Source organism: Carcharhinus amblyrhynchos, chromosome 29 (genome assembly GCF_965287045.1).
Source record: "Carcharhinus amblyrhynchos chromosome 29, sCarAmb.v2.hapA, whole genome shotgun sequence".
NCBI classification, from domain to species: domain Eukaryota; kingdom Metazoa; phylum Chordata; class Chondrichthyes; order Carcharhiniformes; family Carcharhinidae; genus Carcharhinus; species Carcharhinus amblyrhynchos.
In genome coordinates, this window is record NC_137352.1 from 8,199,923 (window position 1) to 8,217,075 (window position 17,153).

Genomic DNA, 17,153 nt, shown 5'->3' on the forward strand with positions numbered 1-17,153 from the left:
CGGGCATTGAACCCGGGTCCCTGGCACAGTGAGGCAGCAGTGCTAACCACTGTGCCACCGTGCTGCACTGCATGAGTTGGTGTTTAAAGCTTGCAAAATTAGGATCATTTCAGTTTCTTTCCAAGCTTTTAGCTGATTAACATCACTGCTGTAGCTGTTGACCTCAGTCCTGATAATCATAGTATAAAAACAGCGGAATCTCTCTTTCAAAGGTCACAAAGTTACAAATAAGTTCATACGAGCTACTCTTCATCCAGCATTTCCATCAAGCTTATCCTTGTATCATAGAAACTAGAAGTACGAGTAGGCCATCCGGCCCTTCAAGCCTGCCCCACCATTCATCTTAATCATGGCTGATCATCGAATTCAATATCCTGATCTCACCTTTCCCCCATATTCTTCAATCCCTTTAGCCCCAAGAACTAGATCTAATTTTTTCTTGAAATCAGACAATGTTTTGGCCTCAACTATTTTCTGTGGGAGTGAATTCCACACATTCACCATCCTCTGGGTGAAGAAATTTCTCTTCATCTCAGTTCTAAAAGGTTTACCCCTTATCCTCGAACTATGACCCCGAGTTCTGGATTCGCACACAATTGAGAACATTCTTTCTCAATCTACCCTGTCTAATCCTGTTCGAATTTTATAAGTTTTTATGAGATCCTCTTTCACTCTTCTAAACTCCAGTGAATATAACCCTAACTGGTTTAGTCTCTCCTCATATGACAGTCCTGCCATGCCAGGAATCAGCCTGGTAAAACTTCACTGCACTCCCTCTATAGCAAGGACATCCTTCCTCAGATAAGGACACCAAAACTGCACATAATACTCTAAATGTGGCCTTACCAATACCCTATATAATTGCAGCTAAACACCCCTATTCCTATACTCAAATCTTCTCACTATAAGGGCCAACATACCATTTGCCGCCTTTAACTGCCCGCTGTACTTGCGCGCTTATTTTCAATGACTGATGCACGAGGACTCCAAGGTCTCATTGAGTGTCTGTCTCTCTCAATTTGCACCCATTCTGGTAATAATCTGTCTCCCTGTGACTGCTACCAGCAAATGCCGATGAACTCGTTGACGCGCTCACTAATGTTGCAGAGGTCAGACTATCCGCTCAAGCACTGTGACCTCAGGCACAAAATACAACAAGTGTACGTGACAATAAAACAAATGTTTCCACATGGTGCAGAATTGCAGAAAGATTTTGTGACTCTGCCTGGAATAGAATTGAGCCATTAGTGGACTGACTGAGATTGATTCAACACTGGGACTGAATCAACAGTTCCGTGCAGTGCCCACGGCTGTTGTGTTGATAATTCAATTCCTACTGTCAGGGTCAAATCACTCTTTATTTTTTGAAGTTTTCGATGATGCCTTCAGCGTTTGCATCTCACATTCCATGATGCAAAATGGATTGCTAAAATGTGGGTGGCACGCTGGCACAATGGTTCGCGCTGCTGCCTCACAGCGCCAAGGACCCGGGTTCAATTCTGGCCTTGGGTAACTGTCTGTGTGCAAGTTCCCCTCTGTCTGTATGGGTTTCCTCCGGGTGCTCCAGTTTCCTCCCACAGTCCAAAAGAAGTACTGGATAGGTGCATTGCCCCAGTTGAATAGTCCCTCGGTGTACCCGAACAGGTGCCAGAGTGTGGTGACTACGGGATTTCCACAGTGACGTCGTTGCAGTGTTAATGCAAACCTACTTATGACAATAAAGAAATAGGAACAGGAGTAGGCCATTTGACCTCCATAAATCCTGTCCTGCCATTCAGTTAGCTCTTAGTGCTTAACCACGATGGCACAGTGGTTAACACTGCTGTCTCACAGCGCCAGGGACCCGGGTTCAATGCTAACCTCAGGTGACTGTCTGTGTGGATTTGCACATTCTCCCCGTGTCTGCATGGGGGTGCGCCGGTTTCCTCCCACAGATCAAAGCTGTGCAGATTAAATTGATTGGCCACGCTCAGTAGCCCCTTAGGGGGATTAGCAGGGTGAATGCATGGGATGATGCAAATAGGGCCTGGGTGGGATTGTTGTCGGTGCAGATTTGATGGACTGAATGGCCTCCTTCCCCACTGTTGGGATTCCACGATTCGATGGAGAATGGAACTGCTTTTAAGAAAGAGGATTAATTTTTGCATGACGGCTAAGTCTGAAAAACCAGTAAATGAACGATTCTTTTTCTTTTTTACACAATGAAGAATAACGTTAAGCAGGTCCAGGACATGAAAGTAAAACTGGAAGAACTGAAGAAGAAATCTGAAAAGGAGAAGAAAGAGTTTGTTCAGAAAGAGCAAGAGTTGAAGAACGAAGTTGCTCGGCTTTACGAAAATGGGAAACGGTACGAAAAAAGTCTTTAGTTTACAGGATGTTGTCTTGCACAAGAAATGAAATAGGAGTGCTTTGATATTGTTGTACGGCAAATACTCGGAGTTGTTAAACGATTGCCTGACCTTGCAGTTGTTTGACAATAACTGATGTCATAATTATTAGATTGAAGGGTCCATCGAACCTCCGTATGGTTGAGAAAAGTGAGGTTTCTTCCGATTGAGAGAGAGAAGCCAAGAGACACCACTTGATAATGGTGTTTTTCATTCTGTGAAATGTGAGAGGCAAACAACTGAAGGAATTTTACTTAGTAAAGTAGGTTTTTTGGTTTAAAATTAAAGTTTATTAATTCACACAAATATTGGCTTATTGGCACAGTGTTCACAGTAAAGTGGATGAAGAAATGGCGCAAATAGATGTAAGTTAGTGTGATATATTTGAGATTACAGAGACATGGCTGCAAGGTGACCAAGGATGGGAACTAAATATCCAGGGAAAAGAGTTTTATTTTAATGTTTATGTATTAGTGTCACAAGTAGGCTTACATTAACACTGCAATGAAGTTACTGTGAAAATCCCCTAGTTACCACACTCCGGCGCCTGTTCAGGTACACTGAGGGAGAATTTAGCGTGGCCAATTCACCTAACCAACAGGTCTTTCGGACTGTGGGAGGAAACCGGAGCACCTGGAGGAAACCCAAGGAGGACAGACAAAAACAAAAAGGTGGTTAGGTTGCATTGCTGGTTAAAGAGGGAATTGATGGAATAACGATGGAATATTAGCTCCAACAATGTGGTATCTGTGTAGGTAGAGCTGAGAAACATCAAGGTACAAGAAACATTCATGGGGGTTGTATATAGACCCTCAAACTGTAACGGTGATTTGGGGATGGCATTAAACAGGAAATTAGAGATGCATATGATTAAGGAACATCTGTAATTATGCAGATTAAAATCAAGCATATCAATTGGTTTAATCAAATTAGTCACAATACCATGGAGGAGGAATTCCTGGAGAGAGTACAGGATGGTATTCTGGACCAATACAATGAGGAACCAATGAGAGATGAGAGAACAGGCCTTCCTAGTCTGTGTATAGTGTAGACATAGAATCTCTACAGGTCAGAAGAAGGCCATTTGATCCATCGAGTCTGCACCAGCCACAATCCCACCCAAAGCCTATCCCCGTAACCCCACGTATTTACCCTTGCCAGTCCACCTGACACTAATGGGCAATGTAGCATGGCCAATCTACCTAACCCGCACATCTTTGGACTTTGGGAGGAAACTGGAGTATCCAGAGGAAACGCATGGAGATATGGGGAGGATCTGCAAACTCCACACAGTGTCCCAAGGCCAGAATTGAACCCGGGCCCCTGCTAACCTCCGTGCCACCCCAATATTGAGAAAGGAATCATTGGCAATCAAGTGACCATAATGTGATAGAATTCTTCATCATGACGGAGGGTGTTGTAATTAATTCTAGGAGTAGGGTCCTGAATTTAAATAAAGGAAACTATGCTGGTATGAGGCACAAGTTAGCAATAAAGGATTGGGGAACATTACTTAAAGGGATGATGGTGGATAGGCAATGGAAAACATTCAAAGAGTGCATGGGTGAATGCAATAATGGTCCATTCCTGCCTAGTACAAAAATAAAATGGGAAAGATGGCAAAATTGTGGCTTACGTGGGAAATTAAAGATAGTGTTAGATCCAAGGGCGAGACATACAAATTGATCAGAAAAAGCAGCAGACGCGAGGATTGGGAGCAGGTTAGAATTCAGCAAAGGAAAACAAAATGATTGACTAAGAAGGAGAAAATAGAGTACGAGAGTAAACTTGTAGGGAACATAAAAACTGTGTGTAAAAAATTTAATCAGCATGTATGTATGGGCAGCATGGTGACACAGTGTTTAGCACTGCTGCCTCACAGCTCCAGGGACCTGAGTTTGATTCCCGGCTTGAGTGACTGTGTGGAATCCACACGTTCTCCCTATGTCTATGTGGGTTTGCTCCCACAGTCGGAAAGGTGTGCTAGTTACATGCATTAACCAAGCTAAATTCTCGTATAGGGTAGAGAAGGGAGTGCTGCTAAGTTTGGGCATGCAGCCCATTAAATCAATTCAAATGCCTGCAAATGCGTTTTGGGCGCAGTCCTGATTTTGGCCGTTTTTGGCCATTGGTAAAGGGGGAATGGACATGGAGGTGGTCTCGGATCACGCTCTCGCCTCACGCCCGACTTTATCAAGTTTTGGTGCCCACAAACGGGGGCAACTTGATGGTAAAATCTGGCCCTGAGTCTTCTGCTCATTTGATGGTTTTGCCTGGTGTCACCGAGCATCAGGGAACCCGCATCTTCGTTGAGGTGACAAACAGATGGATTCAGAAGGTTGCTGCCTTCACATCTACCCCATGGATCTCAAGGAACAGAAATTGGGATTTGTACTTTAGAAATGTGATGTTGTCAGAAATTAGCTTGAGTACATTTTGGCAGCTGGCATCTGAAATGCAAGTGTTTCAAAACTGTGAGTTTTCCTCCGCATTTAGAAGAATTTCTGATGCTGCCTTCTATCCCTGGAGCTTTTATGCTTAAAGGAGTCCTTCTGAGATGCTTCTTACTGCCTGCCGACTGTGACTAAGGCTTTTAAACCCTGCCTCAGTATAATTACGCATTAAATTGCACCAAAGCTTAGTAAAGGAATCACCATGAGAAAATCCAAGATTGTTGTTGGTACGGCCAATATGGATGGATGAGGGAGGTAGTTTGGCCCCTTTAGCTTCATTCTACCAGAAAAACCTTCAGTGTTCATCCTCCCCATCGAAATGCCCAGTTGCTTCTTTCCACGACTTTCAATTCTCCATCTGAACATGAAGAATCATAGAATCGCTACAGGTGCAGAAGGAGGCCATTCGGCCCATTGAGTCTGCACTGACAACAATCCCACCCAGGCCCCATCCCTGTAACCTCACATAGTTATCCTGTCAATCCCCCTATTCTACATTTCCTGGGACACTAAATTTAGCATGGGCAATCCACCTAACCTCCACATCTTTGGACTGTGGAGGGAAACCGGAGCACCCGGAGGAAACCCATGCAGACACCAGAAAAATGTGCAAATTCGATGCTGGGAATCGCACCCAGGTCCCTGGAGCTGTGAGGCAGCAGTGCTAACCACTCTGTCACTGTGCCGCCATCGGAGAGGCTTACTTACATAATTGGTCTGAAATTAGGTGGGGGGGGGGTTCATGTTTGTTGTGCAAGTTGCCCTTTGATATCCTTTAGATTGAATGTCCATACACAGAAACTAGAAGCAGGAGGAGGCCACACAGCCCTTCAGGCCTGCTCTGCCATTCATTATGATCATGACTGGCCATCAAATTCAATATCCTGACCCCACCTTCCCTCCATATCCTTTAATCCCAAGAGCTTTAACTAATTCCTTCTGGAAATCACACAATGTTTTGCTCTCAACTACATTCTGTGGTCGTGAATTCCACACAATCACCATCCTGTGGGTGAAGAAATTTCTCCTCACCTCACTCCTAAAAGGTTTAGCCCTTATCCTCAAACAATGACCCCTAGTCCTGGACTCCCCCAACATCGAGAACATTCTTCCTGAATCTACCCTCTCTAATCCTGTTCGAATTTTATAAGTTTCCGTGAGTTGCCCTCTCTCTCTGCCAGACTCCAATGAATACAATCCTAACTGACTTAATTTCTTCTCATTAACCTGTGTGCTACACTGTATCGTGGGCAGCTGAAAGATCCATGTTTTTAATAACTTCTTTCCCCACAGAGGCTGCCTGAGCTGCTGACTATTTTTCGCCTTTGTGCCTGAGGGGCAGCACAGTGGTTAGCACTGCCGCCTCACAGTGCCGGAGACCTGGGTTCGACTCCCGGCTTGGGTCGCTGTCTGTGTGGAGTTTGCACATTCTCCCCATGTTTGTGTGGGTTTCCTTCCACAGTCTGAAAGACGTACTGGTTAGGTAGATTGGCCATGCTAAATTCTCCTTCAGTGTACTCAAACCGGTGCCGGAGTGTGGCGACTAGGGGAGTTTTATAGTAACTTTATTGCAGCGTTAATGTAAGCCTTACTTGTGACTAATAAATAAAGTTTACTTTAAGTCTGACTCTAGTCAGTTTACAACAAGTCTCTCACTTTCTTTCCAGGCTGATGAAGGAGCAAGAAGAAAAGGGGAACCTGGTAGCCATCCTGATCAGTGACCAATCAGACAAACAGTAAGTGTTTTTCCCTCATGTTCTTCTTGATTTAGACCCAGTCCTGACGAAGTTAGCAATGTTGTCAGTTGTATTTCCCCTGGCAATGCTGCCCATTTCGGCATAGTGTGCCAGAAATAGGGGAAAGATCCATTCAAATGATCTCAGAATTGTAAATGCAGGTCAAGTTGCCACAATTGTTTGTGCAAATTGGGAAAACATTGCACTGGGAGCTGACCAGAAAGCCCAGAAATTAATCACCACTGGGACAAGAATGTTCCAGGTGAATTATCCTGATGAGTACAAGACAAAAAGCTTCAACAACATGTGTCTTTTTTCAGCAATACTCAAGAAAATAACTACCATGAGTAGTTCTGTATAACTTCTAAAAATAATTTTTGGTTATATATAACTGCTACTCATGGCAGACAGGAATCTGATTAAATATACTTTTTGTTCTGCGTTCATCAAACTGTGCCACTCTGTGTTATCAAGGAGCATGTTTTAAAACAGCATTTTTTTTTAAATAATGTTCTGAAATACTATGCAATTGTGCTGGGCCACAGCGGATTTTACTTTCAATATTGCAAGGGATTTTATGCAGAGATTGAGGGATAAACTCATTGAAAACCAACAATGTTTGCACCCAGATCTCCGATTACACTCAAAAGGAGAAATAGGGGAAAGATCCATTCATTGGATCCCATTGTAACATAATTGCCTCACTCTTGCATCTAAAAATGCTGGAATATTCCAGTACGGTAGAAAGCAACAGTGGATTAACATTGCGGGTAGAATCAAGCGTCGTTTGCTAATACTGCGGGTTCTGAAATCCGAAACAAAAACAGAAAATGCTGGAAAATCTCAGCAGGTCTGACAGCATCTGTAGAGAGAGAAAAGAGTAAGAAGTCTCACAACACCAGGTTAAAGTCCAACATGTTTATTTGGTAGCGAAAACCACTAGCTTTCGGAGCACTCGCTGCTCATTCATCAGGAATTCTGATCACAAACAAAGCATATAAAGACACAAACTCAATTTACAAAATAATGGTTGGAATGCGAGTCTTTACAGGTAGTCAAGTCTTAAAGATACAGACAGTGTGAGTGGAGAGAGGGTTCCGCACACACAAGGACGGCTTCAACCGGGATCTTGGGTTCATGTCACAGTATCTGTAGTTCCCACGACTTTCCTGGGCTTGCAAAATCTCGCTAACTATCCTGGCTGGAGACAATACCCAGTCCTTCAACCTGTGCTTGATCCTCAATTCCCAGCTTGGGTCACTGTCTGTGTGGAGTTTGCACGTTCTCCCGTGTCTGCGTGGGTTTCCTCTGGATGCTCCGGTTTCCTCCCACAGTCCAAAGATGTGTGGGTTAGGTGGATTGGCCATGCTAAATTGGTGCTTAGTGTTAGGGGGACTAGCTAGGATAAATGTGTGGGGTTATGGTGATAGGGTCTGGGTGGGATTGTGGTTGGTGCAGACTCGATGGGCCAAATGGCTTCCTTCTGCACTGTAGGATTCTATGATTCTTTGAAAGTGGGCACAGCATAGTCAAAGCACTCGGCATGGGAGCTCCATTGCTCCCGATTTTCATCGAACGATCCCACAAGGCTGAAAATTCCTGCCATTTCTTCCCACTTCAGCAGGTTTCCCGTATGCCCGCATCACACCTGCATTTCCAGCAGCTACCTCGATTTACGTACACACAAGGTACCTGATTTCAGTTTCAACATCTTATTCATCACAGCCCGCTGTATAATCTGCTTGTTGCGTATCGTTTACTCATGCCCACCCAGCCCGTTAAGTCTCTGTAGCACGTGTGAAGGTTGAAACCAAAAGAGGAAACGCTGGAAAATCTCAGCAGGTCTGGCAGCATCTGTAAGGAGAGAAAAGAGCTGACGTTTTGTGTCCAGGTGAATTTGTCAAAGCTGTCATCTGGACTTATCTGGACCGAGTCATCTGGACTTGAAACGTCAGCTCTTTTTTTCTCTCCTTACAGATGCTGCCAGACCTGCTAAGATTTTCCAGCATTTTCTCTTTTGGTCTCAGTTTCCAGCATCTGCAGTAATTTGCTTTTAACATGAGAAAGTTTTCTTTTTATCATTCCGACTTTTCCTCGGTTAATTTCTTCTTTCCGGGTGGTTAACAAGTACACGTCCCTAGTCCTCGTTGCCAGTTTTTGTTGTGTGTTGCAGACATGATACATGGGACAGACTTTGGTAAAATATGCCAATGGTGTGGGATCTCTTCCATGTGCTCTCTCTCTTTCCCCCACTACATTCATTACATCACTTCCAGTACATATATTAATACAACAGAACTCCAATCAGCCAGTCGGAATAAATGCAAATACATTACAGTTGTAGATGTCTTAAATATAATAATCCTAGAATCTTAGAATCCCTACAGTGCAGAAGGAGGCCATTTGACCCATCAAGTCTGTACTGACCACAATCCCACCCAGGCCATATCCTGTAACCGCACACACTTACCCTGCCACCGGATCCCTTGCACTGTGAGGCAGCAGTGCTAACCATTGTGCCACCGTGCAAGTCATCATAGTGCCAGATGACCAGACGCTAGTGTCTTTTTTTTAAGATTTTATTCATTAGTGTCATAAGCAGGCTTACATTAACACTGCAATAAAGTTACCATGAAAATCCCCTACTTGCCACACTCCATTGCCTGTTTGGGTACACCGAGGGAGAATTTAGCACCTAACCAGCACGTCTTTCAGACTGTGGGAGGAAACTGGAGCACCCGAAGGAAACCCGCGCAGATACAGGGAGACCGTGGAAACTCCACAAGCCGGGTATCAAATCTGGGTCCCCAGCGCTGTGAGGCAGCAGTGCTAACCACTGTGCCGCTCCAGGGAGGTGGCTCTCTCTTTGAGGAGGAGAGCTGATGGGTGGTGATTAAACCAGAGGGGAGGTCACCACACCTCAGGCAAGGTTTGAGAAGGCGGGGCCTTCATGAATAACCTCAGCCGATACGTGAATTGAACCTGCGCTGTTGGCATCGCTCTACATCAGGAACCAGCTTTCCAGCCAACTGAGCTAACCATCCCGCTATAATAATGTGTGGAATAAATGAATAATTGTTTTCCTTCCCTGTGCTTTTTGATAAATGGAATTATCTTGGCGCAGATGATCGGCCCCCAGTCAAATGTTACTCTCAATTTTGTGCAGTTGGGGATCAACTCAGAATTACACCACTGTGAAGCTGGGTTGGCAACATAAGATGATCCAGTGCAGAATGCTGATCCCCTCCTTCCTGTGCTAGCCCTTGTGAGAGAGCTGTCCAGTGAGCCTGTTCCTTTCCCCACATTGTGATTCTTTGTCTTGAGGGAAAGTTAGGTCCGTGTGTTAAGAGTTGATTATGTAGCACTTTAACCTTCTCGTTTGACTGGCCAATTGCAGGGAGAAGCTGAATGAGGATTTGGCAAAGCTGAGACGTCAGCATACAGAGCTCAACAAGAACATTCTGGAACAGACAGAGCGTGCGCTGAAAGCTGAGGTTGGTGTCTTTCTTGAGGCTGTGGACAGAGTTTTCTCTGCATTTGGCAGAGTGCGGCAGCAGGCAGGAGAAGTGTCACTGACTGGCACTTTCTCCAGTAGCCCAGGCTGGGACCCGCGTTGTAATGCTGATGGGTGGGCTCTGATTGAGTGCGTCCCTCATTTTTTAAGGATCGGAATGCCATTTTTAAATGCACTGGGAACTTTCATGCCCCAGTGCATGAAAGTTCACGTGGTTCAGTTTGATTAGAATTTGATTTGATTTATTATTGTCACATGTATTAACATACAGTATTGTTTCTGTGCACGATACAGACAAACCATACCATTTATAGAGAAGGAAACGAGAGAGTGCAGAATGTACTGTTGTTACAGTCATAGCTAGGGTGTAGAAAAAGATCAACTTAATGCAAAGTAAGTTCATTCAAAAGTCTGACAGCAGCAGGGAAGAAGCTGTTCTTGAGTCGGTTGGTACGTGACCTCAGACTTTTGTATCTTTTTTCTGACGGAGGAAGGTGGAAGAGAGAATGTCCGGGGTGCGTGGGGTCCTTAATGATGCTGGCTGCTTTGCCGAGGCAGCGGGAAGTGTAGACAGAGTCAATGGATGGGAGGCTGGTTTGCGGAATGGATTGGGCTACGTTCACAACCTTTTGTGGTTCCTTGCCACGGGGCAGCACAGTGCTGCCTCACAGTGCTCGGGCCTGGGTAAGATGTTTTTTTAAAAGGTGGGTGGGGGTTCAGGCTTGATGGGCTGAATGGCCTCCTTCCGCACTGGAGGGATTCTATGAATCCATCATACCACCCTCTTCCTCACTGAGCAGTGTAACTCACCTGAGTTCCTCTGGGAGTTGTGCCCACCGTGGGCGACCGGTTGTAATTTACACCAGGGATCTGAGCATATGAGGCCTGAGAATGGAATTCAAATGTATTACAACGATGTTCCTTATGTTAAACATGGGGATTGCTGTTATGTCACTGGTGGGGTGGAAAATACCAACCTATGCAACGATTTTGGGATCTTGTCTTATTTCGTCTCCCGGGGGAGTGATGTTGGGCACTTGCGTTGCTGATCTTGAATTTGCATTCAGTGCCTTGTACTGTATAATACTGAGAACAGTACCCCCCCTCTTGGTGAGAGCCAGCTAGTTCAATCCAACATGGCAATTGTTTCATCAATCTCCTTAAAGATGGGCCTGTGTTTAAACGGTGCTACACGTGAATTGTTAAACCTCAATAAGGGGCCTTTCGTTTGAGGTGTCTCCCACATTCCCACCCGAGATGCTTTTTTTCCTTTGTTTCCCACTCTACTGGCTCCTACTCCCGCCAACCTAAAGACTGAAGCTGGGTGGGAAAATGAGGTGCTCCCCCCCCCCCACCAACTTCCGCTTACTTCTCCCGCCCGGGGGTGGGGTGGGGGGAGTATAAAATTCTGCCTGTCAAGCTACCTTTGTCACACAGACTCCAGGAGTTCAGGAGGAAGATCTACTTCTGGCTTCTTGAGTGCATCTAGGGATGGGCAGTAACTGCTGACTCTTCCGTGCACACCCAAAGTTACAGTTTATTAATTAGTCACAAGTAGTAACACTGCAATGAAGTTACAGTGAAAATCCCCTAGTCATCACACTCCTGTGCCTGTCCGGGTACACTGAGGGAGAATTTAGCACGGCCAATGCACCTAACCAGCACATCTTTTGGAGTGTGGGAGGAAACCGGAGCACCCGGAGAAAACCCACGCAGACACAGGGAGAATGTGCGGCGTCTGCACAGTGACCCAAGCTGGGAATTGAACCCAGGTCCTTGGCACTGTAAGGCAGCCGTGCTAACCATTGCGCCACCGTACCGCCCTTCCCTGAGGCTGGGAAATAAAGGTGTCCACGTTCTTAATTTTTACCTTTAACAATTCCTCATTCATGTTTCTGCTGTTGCAGGTTAAGACCCTGGAGAGCAAGAAGGAGTTTGCTATTATGATGTTGGACAAAGCAATGAATGAGGCAGAACTACAGATTTGCAACTTAAGGTCAGTGTCTAAGTATTGTAAACGGGGTTGTAATCTCATCAAGGCAGGCTTAGTCCTAATGAAATGATCCAAGGAGACAAAGCAAATACAAGAAATTCATTTGACCAGAATCCCAGCAAACTTAGAGAGCTGATTGATAAAGGCAATTGTGCTATATTGCTTTTCTCACTGCCCCTTTAACCTGCCTTTCTGACTTCCTTCTCTGCCCTCCAATTCTTTTTATTTCAAGTTTAGGGCTTTGCTCAACATCATTAGGGATTTTCAGAGAGTTTTCAGAGACAGTTTCCGAGATTTGGATTACTTCAGCCAAAATGCATTTCTTTTTCATCTCTTTCTTTGGAGTATCTGAGCCTCACCGAGGCCACCGCAGTTTTTCTTTGCACAGCCCTCTTTGCACCTCAGTGAGCAACCACCAGAAGTAATAGGTGGAACCTTCTGGTCTCGTTGGTGGTGAGCATGGAAGCAGGAAGTGCCTTTACATTGGCAGACTGATGTCATGTCTGAATCCTGCTATTTTCTCCCAGGATCCTGGCCCTGGGCAAGAGTACCGTGTTCGACCTTCCTGTCCTGTCACCGAGGGAGACCCTTGTGGCCAATTAATGACTATTTAAGGGTCTCATTCCACCGCCACGGGTATTAGCCCAGCTCCTGGGAGGCTAATACCCGTTTCCTTCTCTCGTTTCCTTCTCTATAAACGGTATGGTTTGTCTGTATGGCGCACAGTGAGCCAGATGAACCTGTGCCTGCCACCCTGGTGGGTTAGGGGCGGAAATACCCCTTTGACCAAAGACACTGTGCCTGACTGAGGGACTGGGTATTGGGGGGAGGGGGGCAGTTGCTGAGAGGCACCCCTCACTCGCCTGCTTTGGCTTCCAGCCCTGCTCTCTCCCTGGGCAGAATTGATGTAACGGCATTCTATGAAAAATTATATCACGGATAATGGTAATCGAGACTGTTCGATTAGTCCCTGTGACTTGTGGACTCTTGGTATGATTCTTGGTTACTGAGTGGCACAGTGGTTAGCTCTGTTGCCTCATAGCGTCAGACACCCGGGCTCAACTCCAGCCTCAGGTGTTTGCATGTTCTCCCCATGTCTGCATGGGTTTCCTCTGGGCGCTCCGGTTTCCTCCAGCAGTCCAAGGATGTGTAGATAAGCTGGATTATCCATGTTAAATTGCCCCTTGATGTCCAAAGATGTGCAGGTTAGGTGGATTAGCCATGGTAAATGGTGTGAAGTTACAGGGATAGGACGGAGGGGAGGGCATGGATGGGTTGCTCTTTCGGTGAGTCAGTGCAGACTTGATGGTCGGAATGGCCTCTACCTGCACTGTAGGAATTCTATGGTTCTGAAGTTTTGTTCTATGATGTGCATGACACGTCTCCCCTTGGGGCAGCACGGTGGCACAGTGGTTAGCATTGCTGCCTCACAGCGCCAGGGACCCGGGTTCGAATCCTGGCTTGGGTCACCGTTTATGTGGGTTTTGCACATTCTCTCTGTGTCTGGGTGGGTTTCTTCCGGAAAGCCTGGTGTCCTCCCACAGTCCAAAGACGTGGGGTTTAGGTGGATTGGCCATGCTAAATTGTCCCTTAGTGTCAAGGGGACTAGCTAAGATAAATACTTGGGGTTATGGGGATAGGGCCTGAGTGGGATTGTGGTAGGTGAAGACTAGATGGGCAGAATGGCCTCCTTTTACACTGCAGGATTCTATGATTCTAGACAGACTAGTAAGACTCTGGTGCTTTAAGCTATATCGAGAAAAAGAGAGTCTAGCATGTGACCAACTGATGTCAGTGATACATCATTCTTCAGCTTATCCACTCTGTTAACCCTTCATATTGATCTATTTAATTGGTTGCATTTATTATAGATTCAGTGAGAGAGATTAACTTTAAATGCTTTCTTGTGTTTAGAAGAGTTAGTTGGAAGTAATTGACTTGAGGAACAGGGCAATCTGTGAAGATAGCCGTCAAATATGACACAACTGAATAAAACACTCCATTTTAACCTTTCGCACTTTTAATTCAGTAGATAATAACAATGATAAAATATATCATAAATGTACTATACAGTTGATAGATTTAAATCCCACGTGTGGTCTCTGATCGTTGTTCACAAATATTATTCCTTATTGTCACAATTTTCAAATAACATTTTTTGTGCCAATATTTATGAGTTGTCTGGATGAATTATGAGTGTGAACAGAGGTTCATAAATGTAAATCCTGCCCCTCTTCCAGCTATTTGCTGTCGATGCCCAGTAATTGTGATCATAGAATCATAGAACGCCCGCAGTGCATAGAGAGGCCATTCGGCCTGTTCAGTCTGCATCAACAACAATCCCAACCAGACTCTATCCCCGTAACCCCATGTATTTACCCTGCTAATCCATCAACCAGCCTCTCGTTCACTGACTCTGTCTGTACTTCCCGCTGCCTCCGCAAAGCAGCCAGCATAATTAAGGATCCCACGCAACCTGATCCTTCTCTCTGCCATCCTCTTCCATCAGAAAAAAGATGCAAAAGTCTGAGGTCACGTACCAACCGACTCACAAACAGCTTCTTCCTTGCTGCTGTCAGACTTTTGAATGGACCTATTTCACAATAAGTTGATTTTTCTCTACACCCTAGCTATGACTGTAACTGTCTTGTTTCCTTCTCTATTAACAGTGTGCTTTGTCAGTATAGTATGCAAAAAGCAATACTTTTCACTAAGTACATGTGATAATAAATCAAATCAAATCACAGTCAAGGGGGCAATTTAGCATGGCCAATCAACCTAACCTGTACATCTTTGGACTGTGGGAGAAACTGTAGCACCCGGAGGAAACCCATGCAGACATGGGGAGAACGTGCAAACTCCACACAAGCCACCCGAGGCTGGAATTGAACACTGGTCTCTGGCAAACAGGCAGCAGTGCTAATCACTGTGCTGCCCGCAAATTGTATGGAGTGATACTGGAAACAGGTCACAACTTGAGCTTTTGTTTGTCCTCTGTCACATCTGTATCCAGCTGCTACTTTCACACTTTACCTCAACTTCTGGCATTTCACTTGTTTTAAGAGTCACATCACTGCTCCCCTCCCCACCCTGACTGCAATATTCTCCTGGAGTTGTAATCTGCTCTCCATCCACTTTCTTGCATTCTGACTGCAGGGTCCCTGTGCCCGGGACCTTTCTTGCTGGTTTTGGGGGTGTGGAGGGTGAGTGGGATGATGGGTCAAACTGGCCAAGCTCACTCTGGCATCAGCTAAATATTGTTTTAAAATCTCCTTGTAAGTTTTCTTTGCCATTTTATTTATTCATCCACCGGATGTGGCTGTCACGGGCTGGGCCAACATTTATTACCCATCTCTAATTGCCCTTGAACTGTTTGGCTTGCTAGGGCATTTCAGAGGGCAGTTAAGAGTCAACCACATTGCTGTGGCTCTGGAATCACATGTAGGTCAGACCAGGCAAGGACAACAGATTTCCTTCCCTAAAGGATATTAGTGAACCAGATGGGTTTTTCTGATAATTGACAATGGTTTCATGATTGTCAGTAGATTCTTAATTCCAGATTTTATATTGAATTCAAATTCCACCATCTGCCATGTTGGGATTGGAACTCGATCCTCAGAGCATTAACCTGTGTCTCTGGATTGCTAGCAACTGACAATACCACTATGCTGCCACCTCCCCTGGTGCCAGGAGGAGGGTTGGAAACCCTACTCCCCATGGAACATCCGTCTCCCTGTTCCACATTACTTAATTTCATCCTTGATCCCTGGGATTCGATGGGGAGGGGGTGGGTGTAGCAATCCTGGGATCTGGGGAGATGGGGGTGCGCGGAGAGAAGGGGGAATGGCGGGGGTTGGGAATTGTCATTCCAGTGGCAACCACAACCTCTTTGGCGGTGCTGCTGAGCATGAGAGCTGCTGACCTCTGATTGGCTGGCAGCTCTGGCTGGGTGGAGCCTCTGGGGTCTTGATTCCAGTGGATGACCTTTCAGTGGCCTTGCTACTGCCGGATTGACCTGTATTTGGGTGTTGGGGGGGGGCGCCATCCTGGGTCTTTCACCAACCAAAGGACGAGACCTTTGGTCCTTCAAGATGCTTCCACCCCGTGTTTCACATGTCCATTCTTGTTTTGTTTAGCTCGGTTCCAGGAAGCTCAAACCTTGTGCTGAAATGGCAGGAAAGACAGAAAGACATCAAGGAACAAAAGGAGAATATAAATGTAAGGCTTTAACCGTGCTGTGGGGAGGCATTGTCTTGCAACTGCCAAATTGGGAATGGGAATAGAACAATTCCTGTGTACACCAAGCCTGCACTGACAGTGGGGCAGTGAATGTTGTGACACCTTATCTGTGTTGCTAAATCGAGGCTCGCTGGAATGTTCCAGCATGTACGGAAAAAGAACAAAAGAGTTGCATTTATATAGTGCCTTTCATAGACCACAAACTGAATAGATTGTAGTGACATGGAGCAAAGAGAAGCAGCGAAATGAAGAATTTGGCAGCTAATTCACTAAACATTCAGAGACACCGTAATGACAGCCGATTAATTTTAATCCTACATTAATGAAGAGAATCGTAGAATAGAATCTCAAGAGTGCAGAAGGAAACCATTTGGCCCATCAGGTCTGCACTGACCCTTCAATTGAGCATTATCCTCACCACCACCCCACCACCCCACATTAATTCCCTTAACCTATACATCTCAAGTCATAATTATTTATCTGGGGACAATTTACCATGGCTAATTCACCTAACTTATGCATCTTTGGACACTACAGGCCAATTTACCATGGCCAATCCTACACAACTTTGGAAACCAGAACACCCGGAGGAAACCCACGCAGGCACAAGGAGAACGTTCAAACTTCACGCAGGCAGTCACCCAAGGCCGGAATTGAACCTGGGTCCCTGGCGCTGTGAGGTAGCAGTGCTCACCACTGTGCCACCGTGCTGCCTAAGAGTTTTGTGTTTTAGATTGTGCTCCTTATCATGATCATAGAATCATAGAACCCAGCAGTGCAGAAAGAGGCCCTTCGGCCCATTGAGTCTGCACCAAACACAATCCTACCCAG

General features: G+C 45.5%; 1 protein-coding gene across 2 annotated transcripts in view; it reads left to right on the forward strand.

The window, feature by feature from the left end:
• LOC145359847 (RING finger protein 214-like) overlaps positions 1 to 17,153 on the forward strand; it is a 44,506-nt gene that overhangs the window by 11,821 nt on the left and 15,532 nt on the right. For both annotated transcript variants that reach the window (XM_080214641.1, XM_080214643.1), the window contains exons 6-10: positions 2,208 to 2,347; positions 6,508 to 6,576; positions 9,974 to 10,070; positions 11,998 to 12,086; positions 16,220 to 16,301. In XM_080214641.1, coding sequence (XP_080070767.1) covers positions 2,208 to 2,347; positions 6,508 to 6,576; positions 9,974 to 10,070; positions 11,998 to 12,086; positions 16,220 to 16,301 — 477 coding nt within the window. The remainder of the gene's footprint in view (positions 1 to 2,207; positions 2,348 to 6,507; positions 6,577 to 9,973; positions 10,071 to 11,997; positions 12,087 to 16,219; positions 16,302 to 17,153) is intronic.